Source organism: Anthonomus grandis, chromosome 13 (assembly GCF_022605725.1).
Source record: "Anthonomus grandis grandis chromosome 13, icAntGran1.3, whole genome shotgun sequence".
NCBI classification, from domain to species: domain Eukaryota; kingdom Metazoa; phylum Arthropoda; class Insecta; order Coleoptera; family Curculionidae; genus Anthonomus; species Anthonomus grandis.
Genome location: NC_065558.1, coordinates 12,613,114 through 12,637,223, shown reverse-complemented (window position 1 = coordinate 12,637,223; position 24,110 = coordinate 12,613,114). Strand labels below are relative to the sequence as shown.

The 24,110-nt window shown below is 31.5% G+C and overlaps 1 protein-coding gene across 1 annotated transcript; it reads right to left on the bottom strand.

Moving 5' to 3' along the window:
• Nucleotides 1-7,232: 7,232 nt before the first annotated feature.
• LOC126743967 (sentrin-specific protease 1-like) lies at nucleotides 7,233-21,642 on the bottom strand. Its single transcript, XM_050451259.1, has 6 exons — nucleotides 21,307-21,642; nucleotides 21,123-21,229; nucleotides 16,027-16,822; nucleotides 14,795-15,108; nucleotides 14,487-14,742; nucleotides 7,233-7,702 (listed from the first exon to the last, which is right to left on the bottom strand). Exons 1-6 carry the CDS (start codon nucleotides 21,387-21,389, stop codon nucleotides 7,408-7,410), a joined length of 1,851 nt encoding a protein of 616 aa, XP_050307216.1. The 5' UTR covers nucleotides 21,390-21,642; the 3' UTR covers nucleotides 7,233-7,407.
• Between the last annotated feature and the right edge of the window lie 2,468 nt (nucleotides 21,643-24,110).

The window sequence follows — 24,110 nt, the reverse complement described above, 5'->3', positions numbered from 1 at the left end:
AACCGCGTTAAAAAGTCCTTCTATGAGGTATCGCATTAAGGACTATTTACACACATCAGTTCCGTATCAGTTCAGCATAAGTGCTATCCGTGCGGCTCAGTGGTAACAACTCATACACATCCGTCTGTAGTCCGTACCGATCACGTACGTAGAAATATCAGAACTTTTTTCAGATGGCTTTTTTTACTGATAAAGAATTGGCTATTATTGCCATACCTCTGGAAGAGGAAGAGGAAGAAAATAAAATAAAGAAACGAAAATGGGTACATAAAGCTTGGATGAAACGAGAAACTGAAGGCGAATTTATAACTCTATATAAGGAATTGGTGGACGATGAAACAAAATTTTTTGAATATTTCAGAATGTCTCAAAATTGTTTTAATATGTTGTTTTATAAAATAGAAAGGCATTTAATAAAACACACTCATTGGAGAAAAGCTATTACACCAAGGGAACGATTAGCAGTTTGTTTGAGGTAAGTAAAAATAAAACAATTTTTATTTATGAAAAAAAAAAGTTTTATTTATGAATTTTATTATTTTTTAAACTATATTTTTATTTTTTTTATTTTTAAATTATTATTATAATTAATTATTATTTTATTTTTAAGTTTTTTATTTATATTTTTTAATTTTTATTTTTGAAACGTGATCTACTTTATCTAAATACAATGTTTATATACTCGTACAATCTATGTATTTATTCCTGCTGATGCATGGGCGGAGTTAGGGGGGGGCTTAGCCCCCTTTAAAATGAAATTAGCCCCCCCCAAAAAAATTGTTCAAAACGTAAAAAAACAGAAAGTATAAGACTTAAAGAATATGTGCTTGAAGCTTCCACTTCCGCAGTACACGAAGAAATGTTCTTAAATGCACCTTTGGTAAAAAATGAGGCACAAAAGTTTTGGCTAATTTCAATTTATTATAGGTCTCTCGACAATTTAATAAATCATCTAAAAATAAGATTTTCCTCCGAAAGTCAGAAATTAGCTAAATCTGTCTTCAATTTTTTGCAGATGGATTTTGATGGTAGTTTGGAATTCATTAAATTGTATGGAGATACCTTTTTAATCGATAAGGAGCTATTAAAAGCTGAAATGACCGTTATTGGGAATTGCATAAATAAAAGCCAGAGCCACAACATTACCATTTCTGATATTAAAGATGTATTAAGAAAAGAGACTTTTCCAAATGCATATACCCTTATGCAAATAGCATTAGTTTTGCCAATTTCTTTAGCGTCTTGCGAACGCTCTTTCTCAACAATGAGAAGAATTAAAAATTGGTTTAGGTTAACGATGGGTCAGGATCGATTTAGTTCTTTAGCACTAACCACTCTTAGTATTGAAAGTGGTCAAACAAAGTCATTGTCGCCAGATGAAATTTTAAAAGAATTTTTAAAAAAAGGAAATCGAAAACTTTTATTAGAGTAGTTATAAGATAATTTTATTGGATTTCATTTTATTTAAGGACATTTTAAATAAATTTTGCTTTTACTATTTTTGAAGAATTATTGCGTTTTATTAAAATGATATTGGTTTCGAAGATGGCAGACAATGGAGAAGTAATATCTAATTGTCGGATTTGCATTGTCTTAATTAATTTAAACAAAGTTAAACACGACGTTTTGGTTGGTAACTGCTGTTTTGGTTAAACTGCTAGTTTACACTTAATATAACATTTTAATATAATAATGGTTGGAGATACTTACCAACCGAAACGTCGTGTTTAACTTTGTCTAAATTAATTAAGTCCGACAATTAGATATTAAAATGATATTATTTTGAACTTAGAAATTTTTCTTGAAAGTTTAAAATTTTTTTTTAAAACTAGCGACTTTTGACTTTTGCTGTGTATGCAATATACTCCAATACATATACAGAATGGTTCATACATTATGGATATTGCAATAAAATTCAGAAACGTGTTCCTTGGATGAAATCTAATATGAAAATAAAAGTAAAACAAATTCATGATATTATGTATATAGTACAGCAAATTAGAATAGAAGCTGTTTAAGACTATTCTTTTTTTTTAATAATTTTAACGGCTTATAAGTGAAAATGAAGGTGCCCACCAACAAATTTGTTACCTCCGGAGGCGCCTGCGGCGGACTTTTCTTTGATGGCCACACCCTCACCTCTTCGTGTAACTCTGCCCCTGGATGGGGGCTTTAGCCCCCCCATTTTTGAGGCTCTAACTTCGCCCATGTGCTGATAATTACCAAAAAATGATCGGAGAGTATTTGGAAATGATGTTTGTGTTTGTGATATATCACAGGGATATGTGAAATTTGTATAGTGCCTTTCTGGAGACATATTTGAAGATGATTCTTGTGTCGTATCACTGCGAGATATCAAATGGCTTTCACGGTATATTCCTGAAGATCCACTTGTATGTTCACTGGATAATGTGCCAAATGTCTGTGCCGACGCCGTAATCATTCGCATTTATTATTTTTGAACATCGATGTGTTGGCGTCGACGTTGATGTAGCAGGTTTTTCCGATTTTTCTTTGATTAAGTACTCCATTAACTGAGAAGATGCCGAAGGTGTCCTTTTTTGAGAAGCTGTTCTTTTTTTAGCCATTTTGGGTGATTGCTCAATTCGTTTCACTAGCGTTTGAGTAACGGATGATTGACTTAATTCATCGTCAGTTTGTTTTGATGCAGTTGAAGTGTTTAGTTCATGTACTGCGCCCAGTATTGTGTTCTCCTCTTCACTGACTTGTTCTTTAAAATTTTGCTGTTCCTCAGTCTCATCTTTTTGAAATTCAATATATCCTTTCGTATCTCTTTCATCAAAATTTTTTTTTTAAAATCCTAATGCTTCGGCATATTTATAAAGTTTGATTTTTTTTTGAGGCTTGTCCACTTTTTGTTGCACTTTTTTTTATAGTATATGCAGTTTATAAACATTAAAATTATCATAAAATTAAGTTTTTCAATAAATAATTTGTTTCTTTTAGGTTCCTAGCTACTGGAGATTCTTTAAAAACTATATCATTTAGTTACCGAATGGGGCACTGTACGGTGCAAAACATTGTAACAGAAACTTGCAAAATCATATTTTAAAATCTTATACTTAAATGAAATGTTGCCGCAACCTTCAGAAGACATATGGAAAACTGTTGCTGACAGATTTAACACAATTTGGAATTTCCCCAAGCTGTTTGGGAGCGATAGATGGTAAACATTTTATAATTCAAGTACCCCCAAATAGCGGCTCGCAATTTTTTAATTACAAAAAAAACGTTTTCTATTGTATTGTTGGCACTTGTTGATGCACATTACAATTTCGTAGCTGTAGATATTGGTGCTTATGGCAAAAATAGCTATGGTGGCATTTTTGCAAAATCCAATCTGGGAAAAGCACTTCAAAATAATAGTTTATCTGTCCCACAGCATGCACCATTACCAGGTACAGATATGGAGGCTCCTTATGTAATTGTAGGTGATGAGGCATTCCCTCTAAAAAACTATCTCATGCGCCCATATCCAGGAAGAGAACTCAATAATTCTATATAAGCGCGTGTTTAACTACCGTTTAAGTAGAGCTCGGAGGACCGTTAAAAACCCTTTTGGGATTTTAATACAAAAATTTAGAATCTTCACTAGAAGAATCCAGGCTAAACCGGAAAATGTAGATTACATAATATTGGCAGCTTGTATTCTACATAATTTCATAAAAAAATATGATGCAGGGGGAAATGCCACTGCTGACGCATTTCAAGCAAGAGAATTGTTTACAGAATACTCTTCTTCAGAAATTGGACGCGTGCCATGGCAAAACGAAAAAATGTAAGTTCATCATTGTTTTTTGTGTGATATCCGACATAACCTCTAATCCAAAACCTACATACTAATTTTTAATATACGAAGTACCCACTTACCTTCGAGTTTTAATTCTTCTCCTATGATATCCCAAATATTATTTTTAAAACCGACATCCATATATTTTTTGTGTGACAAGCCATACAATTCTGGATAATTTCGTACCAACTCGATTAATTTTTCATCCATATTCAAACGCAAATTCTAAACGGTTTTCGTCAGTGAAATACACAAAAATATCGTTCCCGACTTTAATACAAAGGACGGAACTGAAACTGAAGCAGCACTGATGGTAAAAAACGTCACTGCGCCGGACTTGTCTGATCAAGTTTATTTAAAACTAAGGCAGCGATATTTTATTTTTCACTGACACCGATCTGATGTGTGTAAATAGTCCTTTTCTTACCCTGTGCAGAATGTGTGCCTTAAAGCCTCCTACCAAAAATGAAAAAGATCGCTCAACAAACAACGAAGATATTGGCTTATATTCATCTTAAGTGGGGCACCCTGTAAATACATTGGAGTAACTGCTAGCATTGTATTTAAAAATTAACAATTTGTTACACACATCCATGGTACACAACACGCCAGTTTTGTCATGTGTTTTGAATTTGACTATATTTCATGTTTTTTCTTGCCTTTTATTAGCCAAAGAATTCATTTATATAGTTTCCAAGATGCTAGCACAGATTTACAGAATACCAGATGCGAAAGATCGCGGATATAAGCTCCCGATATTCGATGCCCTTGAAAAGGATGGTTAATATTAATATTATTAGTATTAATATTATAATGCATTTATAATGACAAAATAGAAATAGGCTTAAATAAAACAGAATGTAAGGGTTCTTGAATACGTTTTTATTTCATTTAACAGATTTAAGGATCTTATTTAATAAAACATTAAAGATGAAACAAAATTTTTAATTTTCTTTTAGTTTTATCTGATTTTTTGGCAGGTGATAAATCTCTGTTGGCGAATTTTAAAGTATAAAATATTTTAAGTCGTATAAATAATTTTATTAAATACTGGAAAGGAAAGTTATCACATGGGTGAGTAAAATTAATGCTTTTCATTATCTCGAGATATTTTTGTGAAATTCCTTCTTTATTGCAATTTGTTTCAAATAATTTAACAAAAACATTTTCCAATATATATATTAGGCATATAAATTGTTCATTTGGCGACTTCAGACCCCTTTCAATGTTTTCGATAACACTGTCACTGTCATTATGGTACTGTTTAAGTCTAGTAAATAAGTTGTTGTCTAAAACATTAGCATGACTGGCAAATTTTAAACAAATATCACATTTATGAATTTTTATAGAGTTTTATTAATTAAGTACCCACAGACGTAAATAAATGCATTTTGCGTTGGCAAGTTTTCCTTTTTGTAATCATAATCTTGCAGGGTAATTGCTTTAATTTTTTGCTCTGGAATATTTTTTTTTTGCAAAGTCGCATGTTTAGTATTATTCAAATGCTCTAAGAGAATTCCTAAGTCGTCAGCACAATTCATGTGATTTGAATGCAAAAAAGTTTGACAAAAAAGTTTTCTGAAAGCCCTTTCAAATTCTATTGCAGTTGGATATATGGAATTGCCTTGTTGTCTAGTACTGCCAAAAAAAATTTCTAAACAATCCTGGTTGATTCTTCTTAATTTAATATAGCTAAAGCTCAAACTAGAAAGTAGCTGCCAAAGTGCTAGTACAGCCTTTATTGTTATCATATAACAAGTACGAAATTTACATTTTAAAGTTACATCTTGTTTTTTTTTTGTTAAAAATGTTCAAGTTTTCTAAAAATATCCACATATCATTTAAATATGATATTTGAAAATCTAATCCTTTAAATGCAATTTTGTACTAGTTGGGATGAGTAACATTAACTGAATTTAATAAATCAAATAATTTATCGAATTTTTCCAATACTTCAATGGTAGGTGCAGCTTCAGCTGGCAAAATGCCCAAAGTCATCCGAGTTTGCATGCCAAAAGCTACCGTTCGACTAAGCACTTGAGCCGCTAGCTTGACCTTCATTTTTTAAAAATTGGATGGAAAAATATGAGCATCACTAAGTTTGGGCGCGTATCTGTAGGATTGCTTTTTATCTTCTATATAAAATTTTTCAATATGGTCCCAGGATGTTCGTTTGTTTTCAAAACAAATTGTATTTTGCATTAAATTATTTCATGTTGCTTTTTGTAAATGAGGAGTATCAAAAAAGTATATAAGATTAAAATCACCTGTGGTAAAGTTTGGATTTTCTGGTGTAACATTTAGTAAATTAGCAAGCTGGATAAAATTTGAGCCCATATCTGTAACAAGTCCTTTCACATATAATCCAATTTCCGATAGTTTATGTACGCATTTATTTAGAATTATTTTAATATCCGGAGCCTTAAGTTGCATATTTATAAAAAAATAAGCTATTGGTTGTTTCCAGTTATGAAACAAACCTCTAGCCATAATGACAGCGACATTTTGAGCTACATGGGAGTCATTTGCATCGCTTCCTGTATCTTCTAATCCAATAATTTTATCCCTACCAATGTCAAAGCATAAATTGGATTTAAGAGATGTCTCATCAATACAAATATTACAATATTTATCCAATTCAGACATTGTTTTTACTTTCAGTTTTAAAGAATGAAATATGTGGTTATTTTCCTATCCAGGCCTTCAAATAAAATGTTTAGTCATTAACTCCAAAGTACGTTTAGATGGTAAAATTAAAACTTTTTCTAAAAATCTATAACTTTTTGGACCCAAAAAATATAGAGGGCTTATAAAATATTAAAAAAAAATACAAAAATATTATTTTAATTTAATTATTAATCATAAACACGCGTACTACGCAAAGAAAATTAGAAGCACGCGGCGCGGAGGCTTGCAGCAAATTAAGCCCCTTGCCACCGTACTACGCGGGAATGGAAATCCATCACCCAGAAGGCGTGTCTGAAGTCTGGCGCTCGCAAGCGTATTTTCGATCAGTTTTGCATCTGTATTCTGTAAATCTGTGATGCTGGTGTAACATTAAATAAATAAAATTAATCTGTGAAGCTATAGATTTTGTTTCATTCTTTTCCTGTCTTTTATTGATGTAAGCTGTTGCATTTTATTGCAGATCATACTTATGTATACTCACCGTTTCTTTGCAACAATAATGTATATTTTGTCATTCAGCTTCCCTCGTTTTAAAGAGAAATTCAAAGATCTGATCACAAATGACAATCTGTTTTATAGTCTGCACTTATTCTGTAATATTCAAATACAATATCCAGACTAGTTAAGTAGTTTTTGAGTTTTAAGTCATTTTTAAGGGACTAACCAGTAACTCCCCCATTTTCAAGATATCGTTAAAACCGTACGTCGCAGACTAATAGGTGACACTTGAATGTATTTTTTATAGATACCTTTTTTTATTGTATTACAATAAATATTCAAGTTTATTATTTAAATTATAATAAAACCAAATTTTAAAAAAAAATCTTATTTCTACAATTCATGTTCTTTTTTAAGAATCACATTATATACAAAAACATTACTTAAAAAAAAATACGTTACGAAGCAAATCAGTTCACTAATAATTTGCCGCTCATAATTTCGACGACCATTTTTTTTCTTAAATAAGGCATGTCATCCTGGCTAAATGTAATCTTTGCTTTTCTCGTAATAAATTCGGCAAAGGTGCACGCGAACATGCCGCAATCGCTGCCATTCATCTGCTGTGGAATTTCGTCCATGTTAACTAAATTCCAATCTCTGGTGTTGTACGGCGAGTCTTTTTTGTCGAGATGTTCGGCCTCCAGATAACTTCGTAAGGCTTCAAGGCACCGATTATTCGGACTACCCATACTATCGAAATATCTAGAGAAAACAGATAAATTTTAATAATTTAAGTACAATGATATTATAAACTTTAACATAATAATTTAGTTAAATTTATAGTGTTGAGTAAGATTTTTTTTAATGGCCTTATGTCGAGCACATTTAGACACAAGTTCCTAGCGGAACAACGGTATTTGTGTTATCTAAAAACTTATATCTAACTCTCTACAGTGCATTTTTTTTATCTCGGGTCATAGGATTTTACGTGTAATATTTTCAACCCCATGTCAGAACCTGTTCTATTTAATCGATAGGATTGAAACTTGGAACAAGTGAAGTTTAAGTTAACAGACTTTAAAAAATCCCATTAAAATTTGCGAGAAACCTATTTAAAATACATTTTTCTGATTATAAAGTTTGCTTTTTCTGCACCTCGTAACCTTCATTACCTTTACACTTCAAAGCAGGTAGACAAATATCTGACAGGGACACAAAATAATTTCCTCAAAATCTCAAAAATATATTTTCAAAAATCAACAATAAACAAATAAAACCTTTCAAATAAATTGTTCAAAGTGACCTCCAAATTGAGCCAAACAAAAGCCCAGACAGTTGTAGAAATGTCTTTTAACGTTTAGGAGCTGCCAATTCTATTACGCTGATAATTCTATTACGAAGTTCTTCGATATTGTTGGGTCTGCCTCTAACAATATCAAACACTTTCGATGATAGATAGCCCCAATAAAAGTTATCTAAAGGCGAAAGATCTGGGCTTCGCGCCGGCCATTTAGACGGCCCAAAACGTCCAATCCAACGTGGCATTCAAAAACTCCGTAACAGTCGCTGCACTATGAGCAGGGGCTCCATCATGTTGAAAAGTTATCCTGCCATTTTGAACAGCGTTTCCTAATGCTAGAATGACCTGCACCTGAAGTAATTCTAAATATTTTGCAGTATTCAGGCTACGCTCTATGAAAAATGGTCCAATTATTCGATCTCCAAGAATTCCTGCCCACACGTTAAGTTTCTGTCTTGTTTGGGTATGCGTTTCCTGGATGACGTGAGGATTTTCTCGCGCCCATATTCGAGTAATTTGTTTGTTGACTGTACCATTTGTACAGAAAGTACTTTCGTCTGAAAATAGTATTTTGTTTGTAATTGTGGGGTCGTTGTTAATTCGTTCCATCCAATGTTCACAAAACTGCATTCTAAGAAAATAATCATTAGGCAAGAGTTCTTAAACATTTCTAACTTTAAAAGATTTGTATTTTTCTTTTCTGATTGCCTTATGGCAACTACTTCTACTTTTTCCGGTAACTTAGCAAACTGAGTAAGACTATTTGTTGGATTTTCTTCAACGGCCAAGCATACCTCCATTTTAAATTCTTCGTCTACTACAGTTTCGGTTCTTTTTCGTTTTAAGTGAGAACTCGCGATGCATCCAATCGTAATAAATTTCTCATGAAACCGTTGGACGGGGGAGTTAGGATAAGACACGGCAAAATTATCTACCACTTCTTGCGCCGACATTCCTCTAATGTAGTTTGAAACCATCTGAATACGTTCCTCCGTAGTGTAAATCGACATTTTAAAGAGTTTTTGAACAATTTCAATGGAGCAATTTAAAAATTATTTTGTGTCACTGTCAGATATTTGTCTACCTGCTTTGAAGTGTAAAGGTAATGAAGGTTACGAGGTGCAGAAAAAGCAAACTTTTTTATCAGAAAAACGTATTTTAAATAGGTTTCTCGCAAATTTTTTTGCAAAATAATGGGATTTTTTAAAGTCTGTTAACTTAAACTTCACTTGTTCCAAGTTTCAATCCTATCGATTAAATAGAACAGGTTCTAACATGGGGTTGAAAATATTACACGTAAAACCCTATGACCCGAGATAAAAAAAAATGCACAGTATAATATAGATATCTGCTTATATCAATTATTTTAATATCTGTATTAAATGCTTATTTACTTTTATATATCTACTACCTAACAGGAAAGAATAGGACATCGGATAGGTAGATAAATGATACTAGCAAAAACATACGGAGTGTGGCTATAGCTTACATTTTACATCCTATATCTAATTTTACAGTAGATGTTAAATGAAATTGCCAACAAAAATACATTTGGATAAAGATTTTATTGTTGTAAATTATTGATATATCTTAGTTTTAAAGTGTTTAGTACTTGTTATACAGTACAAATATCGTGTTGAATATTAATTTATCATGCTCAAAACTCTTAATTTTATTAACTAAATTAAAAGTTATTAAACATTAAAAAAAAATCGTTAATTGTAAAATCATTAAAGTTGATTCTCCAGTCTTATATTTTATATATTTCTACTTATATTTGAAAAAGCAAAAAATGTCAAGATTTAGATATGACACATCTATGTAGTAAACAGTATTTTAGAGTTAAAAGCATACATACTTTTTAAACCCACTTTTAGACTAACTGTAAATCAGTTGAGTGGAGTGATTTTCAAAGAAACATATTTGAGCTTATTAACCACAAATACAACGTGCTCAACCGAAGAAGAACTTCAAAGATTGGTGTTTGAGGCTTTTGAGAGTATAACACTAATAAGGCTCAATAATGTGCTGAAATCTACGATAAGGAGATGCTATTTATCCTTAGAAATATATCCTTAGAATGCTATTTATCCGAAGTAAATTCTTTTATTTTGTACTTTTTTATTGGTTATTTATTGTTATTGTTTGTACTAAGGTATCGTTATACGTTGTTAAATTGATTTATTTATTAGATTGATTCTTTTCAATAATATTATTATTCATATAAGGCCTACTCAATGCAACTAACTTAATATTTTAGGCACGAAAACATGAAAGAAAAAGCATGTCTCTATGACTGTTATTTTGCTTCCAAAGCCTACTTCTAAGGCATCGAAAACATTTTATAATGTCTAAAACATGATTGAACTACAACTTGTGATATACCGTTGAATTCGGAATTAAAAGCACTTTTGATATTTGATATCGAAAAACCAGGTCCGCATTTTAAAAAGAAAAAAAGTTGATGATGGTGGCCCGAAGACGATGTCAGATCTAAAATTTTATAACGGCATCTTAAAGAGGAAAAAAGTGGTTATCAGAAAGCGTCATTTATTTTCAAAAATCTCTTGTAATAAACTAAGCAAAAAATATATTTTTTTTTTGAAATTCGTTTTTTTCGGATTTCTCTGTAACTACTCAACATTTTTTAGATTTTAAAGCGGCATGTAATTGAGCACCCAAAGCCGCTAACTCCTTCCCATTTAACCAACTTTCTATCTCTCAGGGTTACGAAGATCCCTGGGGTTCCTTATCTTGGGCACGTTGCATATTAGCAAGTTTTCTTCAATAAAAAAAAAGTTGGTGAGTTCGAAGGATAAACCGCAAAAAGAAAATCCAATTAATATTGTTGAAAATCAGTCCTCTCAGCTTTTTAATAAGAAAGAACTTAATGTCTTAATAAGGGTCTTAACTTTGCACCACCTTCAAACTGCAAAAACCACCAAGAGGAGATTATAGTATGTGTAGAATCATCAGTGCAATACTTGCCGAGTCTTCAAAAGGAACCTTGTTTCCACTTTAGATAAATTCAAGTTACAACTTTCAAGCCCAACAATTCCAAAATTATATTTTTTCCCAAAAATCTATCAACTTGACAATAAAATAAGACTAATTGTTTCCATTATAGGATCTCCAAATTACAACATTTCAAAGTTTTGGGTAAAGCAACTTGAGACATTGTATTTACATAGAGAGACTTTAAAATATTTTTCAGTCAAAAACAATCAACAATTTATTTCAGAAGTCAATAGTTTAATTTTAACTGAAGATGAAATTCCTTTTTTTTACGTATCTTCTTTGCTTTCAAGCATTCCTGTATCACTTTGGAATATCTGACTGAACTTTTGGAAAGTAATTCGAGAGTTTTAATCTTCTCCTGAAAGTGGTAACATCGTTAGCGAAACACGAATCGAAAATAAAATAAAGAGATTTGGTTAGTGTGCTGTGATTTCTTTTGCACAATATACACTTTTCAAGTTTCAAGTTCAAAGCCTGTCTGTTGTGCAAAAAGAAACAAAATATACACAAAACTTTTCTTGCACGTGGTCTTGGTATAGTTTAAGCCCTACACTTGGCCTTATAAATATCAGAGACAAGTAAATGCATTATGTCCATTACATCTACAAATTGCATATTTAAAATGTAATATTTTGCCTAAAAATATCAATTTTGATAATATATTTAAATGTCCAGTAACTTAAACGACGCAAAATATGAGTGTAAAAGTGTGTGTAAAAAAATATGTCTTTGAAAAAAAAGACCTCGTAAATATACTCGAATAGATGAAACTACAGAAAAGAAAAATATTAAAACTTAAAAGGAAAAAATTTTCGGAGCAATTTGATATTAACGTGATAAGTAAAATCGTAAAAAGAATAGGAGGGTCCAAATGGAGTTTGTTAAAGCTCACCTTTATGATCCAAAGAAATAAAGTGGAATGCTGTTTTATGAAAATCAACTTTCATCTGATCAAAATTAAATCAGCAAAAAAGTATAGGCTCATTTAAAAGCTATTGATTTCCTTTGAAAAGAGTAAATTTGAAAGTTTGTTTAAATTTTTACCATGAGATACAATACATTTATTATTATTAGTTAACCTGTTTTTTTGGGAGTATATCTCAGTTTTGGCTATGCAAAATGTCCTATTTATTAATTATGGAAAGACCCAGGCGATTTTATTCTATAGAAATCAACTGCCACAACTGTAAGACTTTTAATTAACCACTCTGAAATATATTGAACCTATCAAATAAAAAAGATTGGATTACACATGGATTGGATTTTGATATACATGTATCTCATATTTGCCAGAATTTATACCACAAGGTACGATTGATTTAAGATGTTTTTTAAATTCTAACATATCGTCCATTTCTAACAGAATTCGACAAATAGAAAATTCCAAAGATACAAAATACATTTGTGCGATTTACTAAATATCTTTCGCGTTCACAATATTAGTCAGCATATTAAAGAAATCTATACTCTTAATATGGTAGAGAGAAGATTTGCAAGTCAATGCCATGCTTTAAGTGATCCCAATGGTAAACACGTAACCCATTAACGTCCAGCGTCCTATTTATATGACAATGTGTTCTATTTTTTTTAAACCGCTTTACCGTATACTGTTAAACTATGGAACGTTGCATAGAAATGTACTTCCAGTAAGTTCGCATACATTCGACTTTGGTTCGGCATATTAGCTGTTGTCACTTCCGTGTTGAAATATTATTCCTGGGTGGTCACATATTTATTTTAGTTATTTTGTGTATACTAAACTAGGTAAGTCGAATATTCTTATTTTTTTTAATAAGCATTTAGACCAACATTAGTTTGCGAACTTTTTGGAGCAAATTGAAGCAGACATTCTTGCCATACCTCCTGAGGTTGATGAAATAACTGACGAGGAAGAGTTTGACGACGAAGATCTTAGCATGCCGGTTGTGAGCGACATTCCAGGGTTGACTGAAATTGACATAATCGAAAACGACGCTGATCTCAATGAGATCATCACCGAATGGAGATGACGCCAAAGATGAACTACCTCTATCGACTTGGATTCGTCCTTCAACATCTTCAGACGGCCAGTAAGCAAAAAAAATAAAATTATCCAAAATAAAGGTAACGACAGAATGGAAACCGATTTACCCGGAATACGAAGATGTTGCATCAGATAGAAGTAACCCTAATCATTATCTTGATACGCTAAAGACAAACTTACATAACGCCACTCCTGTAAATATTTTTAAACAGTTTTTTGATGAAGATGTTTATAGCATGATTTTAGAGGAAACTGTAAGACATGCTCATCAAAAAACTAAGCACGCGTTTTCTATTACGACAGATGACATCAAATTTTGTTCAGGTTTTCTGCTATTCTTGGGGTATCAGAAACTACCCAGTGAAAGGGGCTTGGGGATGAGGATCTAGGTATACTTTTGGTTCGTAATGCCATGAGTCACAAAGCATATTTGGAAATAAAGTCGCTTATTCATTTTCAGGATAACTCTAAAGCTGCTGAAAATAAACACGACAAAACTTTTAAAATTCGTCCTCTTGTTTCCATGATAAATTCAAATTTTTCTAAGTAGGGTGTATTTCATAAGAATTTATCTGTCGACGAAATGATTGTTAGATATTTCGGGCATCATTCGTTAGGCAACTCAGACCCTCTTGGAACCAGAGTAGTACAAAAAAAATTATCAGTTGTAGAAAACCAGGAAAATCATTTTGTTTTTTATGGCAATTTTTTCAGTAGCCACTCTTTGTTGATTCAACTGAGCGATAAAGGGTTTCGAGCTACAGGAACAATTAGGGGTAGACCACTAAGTTATCCTTCAACCTCTAGACCAAGAATGTCTGATGAAACTCTTGAGTTGAGATATTGGATATGATGAAAGAGCATCTTGCAGTAAGTGTAATATTACTTAATGCACAAAATGCTTTCCAAAATATCATCAAAAAACATAAGGTGTATTTATTTTTTTTTACTAGTAGCCTTTTTTACATGTTCATACTAATGTAGCATTACTTAGTTTGTTATTTTTGAGGAGATAAAAAATTACATGCGGTTTTTTTTTTCCCATATCCTCCCAGCGTCCTATTTATAGTACAGCCTTTTTTGAACAAAATGAAGGGCTTTTTTAGTTTTGCTCAATGCCAATGTTTTTACGATAAACCCATAGAGGAATAATACTAAGCTGTGTAAATGTAATGAAAATGAAATAATTACAATCTAAAACTTACTTGATTTTTTTCTCCGTGAAATCAATAATTGCCATACACCAGTGCATCCCCAAATGAACAGGCACACAAACAAAATCATACGAAAACAAATCGATTCTTTTCGTCCACCGTCTTAAAGATTGAGGTCCATCTTTAATTAATTTCGTGTAGAAAAAGGTGTTAAAAGCATAACTACTGGGCCATTTTTTATCCTTGCCTCTCTCGATTATCAAGTTCATGTAGAAATTTATCACCTCATCATTCAGCCAGTTTAGACCTAAAATTAGGACATTTTAAGCCACTTTTTGGTTTATATAAGCGAAACTTACCGGCTAAGGTCATTAAGTCCCTTCTGGTTATATTTAAATTGAAATTTCTTGCTAGGACTTCATTCGGATCGCCCCTGAACGCCCTTCGGACCATGTTCAGTTGCTCTTCTGTTAACTCCGGTAGTTCCTCTTCCGCCTCTTCTTCTGGTACCATATATGACAAATCACTTTTGATTTTCAGGCAATCATTTACTTTTCTCTGTATTACTTCCATCTCAATTTCTCGGTTGATTTTGGCGGTTTGATCAGAATATTTTTTTAGTTCGTCGATTTCTTGTTGCCGTTTTTCTATGTTTAGTCGATGGTCTTCCATACTAGAAATGTATAAATAAGTTGTGAAAATTGTCGAGAATAGTTTTATGATTTGAGGAAAATGATATGTACAGGATGAGTCAACGAGTGCATCAACACTGAATGATACAACCTCATGTATCACCATGTAAATTGAAAACATTTTTTAAAATGTGGAGAATATCCAAATATACAATAGTCCAGGAGGACAAATATTATCTTCAGTATAATAAACTGCTCTGTTCACTTCTTGACCCATCCTGTACTAGAAGCAATTTTCTTAGATCCTTTTGTTATTGGAAGTGCAGTAATTAGCATTCTACTTAAATGTAACTTGTAGTTTATATCTGAGTAGTCATTAAAGTACAAATTTCTTCCCACTAGCTAGATCCAGTTATAAAACTTAAAACTTTACAAAACATATCAAAGCCTTCTAAAATGATTTTCTAAGCAATGCTTATTATTATATATTAAAACTAATGTTACTGTTAAACAATGATATAAGGAAAAATGGTAAACAAAGTACTTGGTTTGAAAAAATCTAAATTAAGGCAGCAACCAGTATTGAAAGCAAATTCCGGTCTGACCTGTTAATAATTCGGTGCAAAAGTTCTGCAAAGAATGCCACAGAGTTGCCCATTTTGACGGCTATCGAAATTTGGTATAAGAAATAAAATACAAAGGGACTTTTTGATTTCCTAATTACACTTAGACATGTAAATAAATATTTGTCACAAATGTTGTCATTAGAAAACTGAATATGTGTAGAAATACTCAAAAAATCCTATAAAAACATTTTTTAATTATTATGATGCAAAATTAGTGATGATTTATTTAGTAAAGATATGACAAATGAAAAGAAAACAATTTTGGATTAAAAATCCCCACTAAACTATGCTATGTTGCTAATATATAATTTTATTTAAATTTTAGATACTTACAATCGATCTAACCATGCCGGCGAGCTGGCTTGAGAAGAATTAACAATCTTCCTAAAAGAATTCACTGGCTCGACTTTAATATCAGGTTTTGGGGATGGAGGTCTAACCAACACCACATCGCTATCCTCAGAATCTGAATCCTTTACCACAACTGGTTCATTTTCCATGCTGTCCAATACTTTTACCAGTCTATCTTTGGTTCTTTCACGTCCGTTTGACTTATCCGCACTAAACAGTGCAGATTTTCTTTCTGGCATGGTTGACCCAAAACTCTTGCCCATTGGGGTCTGATAAAGGGACGATTCATTATTGCTGACTTGTTCCAACAGTTTTTTATACTGCATTTTATCTTCTAATCGGAAAGAATATTCGAGAGGCGATTTGGAAGAATTTTTCGATTTTGGAGTTCCGTTTCTGCTGCTGATGTTGAACGAGGGCTTCTCCGCGAGACTTTTTGGTTTCAAATAATCCCAGCCTTCCATTTTTGCATCGAAGATTTTTTCCAGCAAATTCGTTTTGCCATTATTTACGAACAGTACGTCATCGTTATCGTTTCGAGAGTTGATCTTGCTTGAGCGATTACTAGCTTCTTGCATGGGAGTTGAGGTAAAACTTTTTAATTTTTTTGATTTACTTAAAAAAGTTTTTTCTGTCTTTTTGCTGGGCAATGGTTCGTCATCGTCGCTCACAAGGTTCACGACGCCCGGTTTCAAAACCTTCATTGGAATTCTTGTATTGTTGGAACGGCTAATTGGTGACCTTTTGACTGACATACGTGGCATCCAAGGGGCTAGATCTGTCATAAATTAAAATCAATAATTATCTTTTTAATAAATGCATTGATAATTATGTGGTTTATATTGTTGAAACAACTTAATCTTTATTATTTTGACTGAGAAATGTCACAATCGCCAGTTATAAAATAATAGTTATGGAAAATAATTTTATGGTTGCCTATATAGATTTTTATTTTAATAAAAGCTTTTTTAAAGAAAATTGTTTCTAGTTAAATATTTCTTTAGCCTACTTTGTAGCTAGTCTAGGTTATGAATGCAAAAAAAAAAATTAAGCCTCTAAACGAAAAATTTTTAACACTTTTGAAATGTTGAGTTACATTATTATCAAATGCTTCCAAATATGGTGAGTATTCAGATCAAGCACTTGAATTCTTAAAATTAGGTAGATTTATTGTTAACATGCTGGATCAACCTGATAGCAATATGTTAACAAGATAGCAATAATATTTAATTCCAACATCAATTGCATGATCTAAAATTCAATAATCAAATATCTCTAACTTGTCACATAGGGCCGGCCCATATCTCAATCTCACTAAAATTGACAATTCACTTCCACCAATATTTGAAAGTAAAATTAATGTTTTTTATTGTAGTATTATAGAAACAATATACTTGGGATAAAGGTAAGTTAGTATTAAGAAACTTTTTCACATATGTTTAAAATATATGAACTTCAAGTAATTATGAATAAACATCTTCAGCAGGATTTCAGGTGAGTAAAGTTCTTTTTGTTGTAGAGTACAAACAATTGCTGTGGATAAACTTTAGTTTAAGCTATATTATGAAATATGCTGCTGACTAGCATCATCCCTTACAGAGAGCCTTTTAACAAAAGTAAATATATGAATATTTCAGAGTATGTTCAGAATGAACCATCTACAACATCAAGATAAGTTGGTAGTAGTTACAAAACCTGTTACAAAATTATAGCAGGATTTTAATATTCTTGAAAAACATATGAGTAATATTATCCTGTTTTTTATAGTATTCTATTAACAGTCTTGCATTTTAAATCACATTTGATTTGCATTCTAATTTTTTCAAATTTTAGTGTACATGTTACGGCAAATGTAATAAAGTGGTTATTATGTATATTCTCCAGTTAATATATATAATCTCCAAAGCAGTGGTAAATTTGAAAAATATCAATACATTTATTACTTCCACTAGTCATTCTACATATTTTCCAAAGGGTATAAGTTTGGTTTGGGAACAACGTGTTAATGTAGCAAATTTATATTAATACATTGTTGGCTATTTACCGGTTATTATAAATCTATGAATATTTACTTATATTAAGGTTATTATATAAAACATCGAGATTAATTACATTAACCATAACATATAGACCTACATTAAGATTGTGGAATTAGATTATATTTTATTTGAACTTTCAAGCAATAATTGGAAAAAGGAACTGCATAGAATCTATTATAGCAGAAAAGGTTTCCTGATGTACAAGATTTATGCAATGTACAGAGGAACATCAAATAGATCCAATTTGACCTAGAAAGAGAGCTTTTTTCGCTTTTGAACTAAAAGTGTGTGGGAAACAACAAGATATCATACTCTCAATCCTCAAATACATCTAGAATAGTTGACAGAATGTCTAGAATAGGAAAAATTGCCTGGCTCAATCAAAAACCAAAGAGATCATGCCCATTAAATTAATAAATAACCATACTCTTAATATCTACCATCTGTTCAATTATTAAAAAAGTCACTATTCAATAACAACTTCACTGTACATATACAGTGGTGGCCAAAAAAAATAAGAATATTAAACTTAATTGCTAAAATAGTTTGACAATTTTTACAATAGTATTAACATTCACAACAACCCAAGGACTTATTTTTACGGTAATCGGATTTTTTAGAATTTTCTTATCTCATAAATTATTACTTTTTTAATACATTCCTCTGGACAAAAAATAAGAGTAGTACAATTTAAATTTGATATTTTTGTTATCAGTTGTCCTCAACTTCTTTTTCTAAATTTAGTGAATGGCATACAATTTTAACAATGGGTCGCGGGAAACTTTCTACACCTAAAGAAAGGCGCTTAATAATTTAGATATGCAGTGAAAATAAGTTAGCGTTTATGATCTTAAATGATCACTCTGTTTTATTTCTAAAGTTTGAAAGGAACAACATGTAACAAATAACCACCAGAAATTGGTGGTTGTAATGTGAGACACACAAAGACCCATTTTTGACACCTTTTGCAATAAAAAAAATTTGAAAATAGATATGAGTATGAGAACCATAAAAGGCAATGAATCTGCATGGAAAGGTTGTATGAAGAGTACCCTTTTTGAGCAAAAAAATGTTAACAACAAAAAATAACATTTGCTATAGAAAATGCAGACTAGAAAAACACTATTTATTCAGATGAAACCAAAATAAATTTATTTTAATCAGATAGAAGTGTTGTAAGACAAAGGAAAAACCAAGAATATGATCCTAGACAGACAAGAATATGATCCTAGACAAACCATAGTGACATTGTGAAACCAGATGGGAGAAGTACAAAAATTTGGGGCTGTTTTTCTTTTAATGGTGTGGGTCTAATTTTTCATTTTAAGGAAACTATGACCAAAGAAATCTACCTAGACATTTTAGAGACAGTCATGCTACATTTTGCAGAAAAAAATATGCCTCTCAGATGGGTTTACCGACAAGACAGTAACCCTAAATACACTGCAAAAATTGTAAAGCAGTGGTTTACAAGTAAAAATTTTACAATTTTCAATTGGCCATTTAAATCCAATTGAGAACCTTTTGAGAGAGATAAAAAATGAGTGGCGAGCAAGAAAACTTTAAACGAAAAGGTTTTAGGGAAGTGATTAAAAAAGTTTGGTATTATATCACCATAGAAGAATGCCAAAGGTTAATTGATTCTGTCTAGATGGTTTGAAAAAGGGTCATGCTAAATACTAATTACTAATGACTATCTAATATAATGTTTAATTGTTTCTTGTAAAAAAAATATGATTTTGGAATACTCTTAGTTTTTTATCCATTTAAATTATTCCAACAAAATATTTTTATTTTGTAGTGCTGATAAAAAAATATATTTTGAGCCTTAGCGTTTTATTTTTTTAATGCATTGTAAATTAGATAGACTTAATTGTAGCTAATAACAAACTGTATGCAAACATATTATTTTGACTAAAGTTCAAAATTAACAAAGTATAAAATTCTTCCAACAAAGAATTTCCTTTTAAAATTTGCCTTCAAACTTGTGAAAAAGTGATAGTAACAAAGTAAATGTTATGATACACATTATTATAAACCAGGTATTGTCATGGTTTTGCTAAACAGATTTTAAAAATTATGTGACATTACAAGAAACATAAAAAACAAAAAGTTTTGTCTACAAGATTGCCTCAAGTATGACATAAAACAAAATAAAATTGTCTTATTGAATTATTTCATATGACATCTCTTAAACCTGTGACTTCAAGCACAAATAATAAATTGTAATATGTGGATGTGTACACTCAAACTGTGAGTAGGATATAAAAGAATTCATAAAGAATTACTTCAACCTAAACTATTACTGGCCTACAATCAAAATGAGCATAAAGGGTATTTCATACAATTGCTGCATTTGTTGTGCTACTACCAAGCAGACCTTTAGGCTTAATTAGATATTTGCAACTCCTACAGATGCATCATCAAAATATTGTGAAAAATCCATTTCTCAGTCTTTACAATATAATAGCCCTAAAAGAGAAATATGATAGCACTTACAATACAACATGGAAGTAACAATCCCTGATTTTTGTTCCTTACTATTACATGCACCTTAAATTATTCCTTATCATTATTCATTAGACAAGATACATACTATGTTCTTCTTGAAAAATATAATATTTTTAAGGAAGCAGACTTGAACCTAATATAATAAAGCATAGTCTTTGAGAATATAATACTGTTGCATCAATTTATCATCTGCTATCAACATTCAACAATAGTATTTTGCAGATTCTTTTATCATCAAAAATGCCACTGAAGGAACCTTTGAGTGACACCTATTACAAATAAACCCAAAATAGAATATTAGTGGAGGCAACTATATCTAAATATTAATAGGATTAGTAGCAGAGACATGGTACAAACCATCCTCTGGATAAACCCTTTCAAATATGCAATGATTTTTTTTTCAATAAATCAAGAAAAATAAATTTTCTTTCAAGTAGTCTATTTATTTATATGTAGTAGATTTATTGAGACAGACAGAAAATAAAATTATATTAAATCACAGCTTATTGAAATGGACTCTCAACTCACCTTCAGTGTCTCGCTCAATATGTATAGGGATCACCCTACTGGTTGGTTTAATGTAAGGTGAAAGTCGTTGAAGTTTTGACTCTCTGATATTTTCTAATGGAGAAGCCCTAAGTAAAGTCGTGTTTAATCAGTGAGTAGCCAAAACATGCCTTAGTTCTTAAGACACAAAATGTTGTATACTTACCGCCTTTTACGATCATTGCTAAGAGGCGGAATGGTAAACAAACTTTTTATATAGTCGATCACACACTTAAAAGGACGTTCCATGATATTAAAACAGGAATTTTGGAAAAAATGCTAAGGGGGTAAGACTTGCCGAATTCCTAGATGTTTTGGGTAAGCATTTTTGGCGTTTGAAGCGAAAAAATGGTTGAATATGATGTAAAAATATATGAACATTCAGTTACATGACTTTTTTAATTTCGGAGCCCTTTAATACGGCAGTAAACACAAAAAAGTTCACAAAAAAATTGGAAATTCGGAAAACATTCAAACAACTCACGAATGCACACAGATAGCAGCACGATGCACAAATAAAAATGTCAATTTTGACAATTGACTGACGCACAGAGCAACACGAATATTATGCTGAAGCGATACTTGTGTGGTCATGTGTCGCATTTGAGATATCGCTATATACGATCGAGAATGATCACGATACCTCAGTTATAAGCTTAAAAAATATGTGGAGATTATTTGACTTTATTATATGATATATGAATGGTAATTTTAATGGAATATGATATTTTAATAATAAAATAGCAATAAACAGATAAAAAAATTGGAAATTCAGAAGACTTTCACGCAATTCACACAGAAAAACTGTGCGTCTCCCTTTGGCTCCTTGCTGGGAAACACTAAGGCCCGGTTGTACAAGCAGTGATTCAACTTAAGTTCTACTAAACTGCAGTTCTTCGTTGAACGTAGTTCAGAGGTTCGTGTGTTGTTCCAGTACAAATTTAGTTAAACTAGGTTCTATTTAAAGTCTGCAATGGCCACATAAAAAAGAAATTTCCTATTCATTAAAATTAATTTATTTATTTATTTATTTGTTTTTTGTCTGTTGCCGATTATACGTATTTTTTAAACACAAAAAAAGACCGTAAATGCCAAAGTGTTGTTTGTTTAAAAGTGTTCTGTGCCGCCTTGCTGCTTGCCAAACCGTTTGGGTCTGCTTATCTGACATGGAGAAAAAAATTAGGGCCAGCAATTTCTCTGTGAGAGAAGAAAGTGTTCTTATTAATTTAGTAAAGAAATACAAGGAAAGCATGTAAGAAAACGGATCACAACAATTATGAAATTAAATCAGAGACCTGCAAGCGAGAGTGATATTCATGAAATATCAGGGAGCCAACTTACAGGACTAACATCAAAATATGACATTGATGCTAGTGCAGGTTTTTTAACTTGTTTTAAATCATTTTCAATCTTAAATATTGTAAAATTTTTAGAATCAGTTGTTATTCAGATGAAAAGCAAAAATGCTGACGATATTCTATTTAAGATCTAAAAGTATTTTTAAAGTCTGTATAAATAGTGTAATTGAACTAATACAAATCATCATACTTGTCCGTAACAGATGAAGTTTGTTCAGAAATTCTATCTACTATGAATCTTCCAGCTGGCTTTTCCAACCTAAATCTAGTCTTAAATTCTTTATCATCCCAAATGTTCAAATGATCCGGTCTACACCTGTGATAATCTAGGGTGTACAATTTTATTTACTAATTCCAGAAAATTTTCGTCATATGTAATATCTCCCCAAATAGGATCCATTTTTATATTTATGGTTTGTAAACTAAACCTAGGGTACCTAGAAACTAATAAATTAGCACCTCACCAAACAGAATAATAATTAAAAGGCGGCTGTATTTACATAAATAAAAAATATCAAAATGATATACTAAATAGGTATTAATTTAATCTCAAAAATTAGCTTGAACTCCCTTTGAACGCTCCAAATTGGACGGTCAAGATGAACTGCAGGTTATCGTTTGAACCAACAGTCTACAACGGATTAATTCCGCTGAACCGGAGATCGTTTTGAACTGTTGTTGACCGCCCATTGTACAACCGGGCCTAAGACTCTAAAGAGAAATAATAAACAAGAAGAATCAGGAGGAATAGAGACATTTGGTCCTAAAGAGATTGCTGGCTAAGAGGCAAAGAGAACTAAGAACTTTTTTGGCTTACAAGATTTGGCAAGTGTAAAAATTTGCAGGATGATATGAAAATATTAAAAGCAGGTTATTGCTTGACAATAATATTTGTGCTTCTGTTTACTGTTGTTCTTAGGTAATATCTCAGAAAAGCAGTTGAATAAGTTGTGTAAAAAAATCGACGTATAAAGTCAAAAGGCTACAAAAAGCCAATTCAAACTGGTAAACACAATGCTATCTGAGAAAGCTGGAATTGGAAAGAGCTTGGAAATCCACTATTAAAACAAATTCACTCACTATCGGAACACAAATGGAAAACCTCGGATACAGGAGAAGATTCTAATGACAGATAGAGAAAGTATATGGCAGCATGAAACACAAAAGCAAGTATCAACTTTGAATATTACCACACGTGACAGACTAAGGTCCGCAGCATCATTATTTACCCAGGAATGAGAAGAAAAACGAAAGAAAATTATTTTTTAGGCGCACAATCAACGGTAACGAAATGCCAATATAAGGGATTTTCGTGTTATGTAGCGACATTTTTTTTTGTTTGTGTTCTTTTTTTTGTCAAAACATCCTTAATTTTCTTTTAAGCTTTGTAAAAAAAGTTAAAGCTTTGTAAAACATTTCGGTTTTTTTTTAATCGTTTGGGTATCTTTTAATTATAATATTATTGTAAATGAAATATGTTCAGAACCCTTTTATTTACCTGTTAATAGGTTATTTGTGTTATTATACGGCAGATATATTGCAAATAAATAGAAGGTATTTAAAACACAAGAATTAAAAGAAAACTTACCTACTAGAATGCTTTATATCATCA

What these genes read in the sequence shown, in the direction of transcription:
- LOC126743967 (XM_050451259.1), bottom strand. Translation starts at nt 21,389, where the DNA reads ATGGAACGTCCTTTTAAGTGTGTGATCGACTATATAAAAAGTTTGTTT. An exon ending in CCGGCATGGTTAGATCGATT is followed by an intron (nt 15,109 to 16,026) that starts GTAAGTATCTAA and finishes ATACATTTCTAG; the next exon opens with TATGGAAGACCATCGACTAA. An exon ending in TTCACGGAGAAAAAAATCAA is followed by an intron (nt 7,703 to 14,486) that starts GTAAGTTTTAGA and finishes TGTTTTCTCTAG; the next exon opens with ATATTTCGATAGTATGGGTA.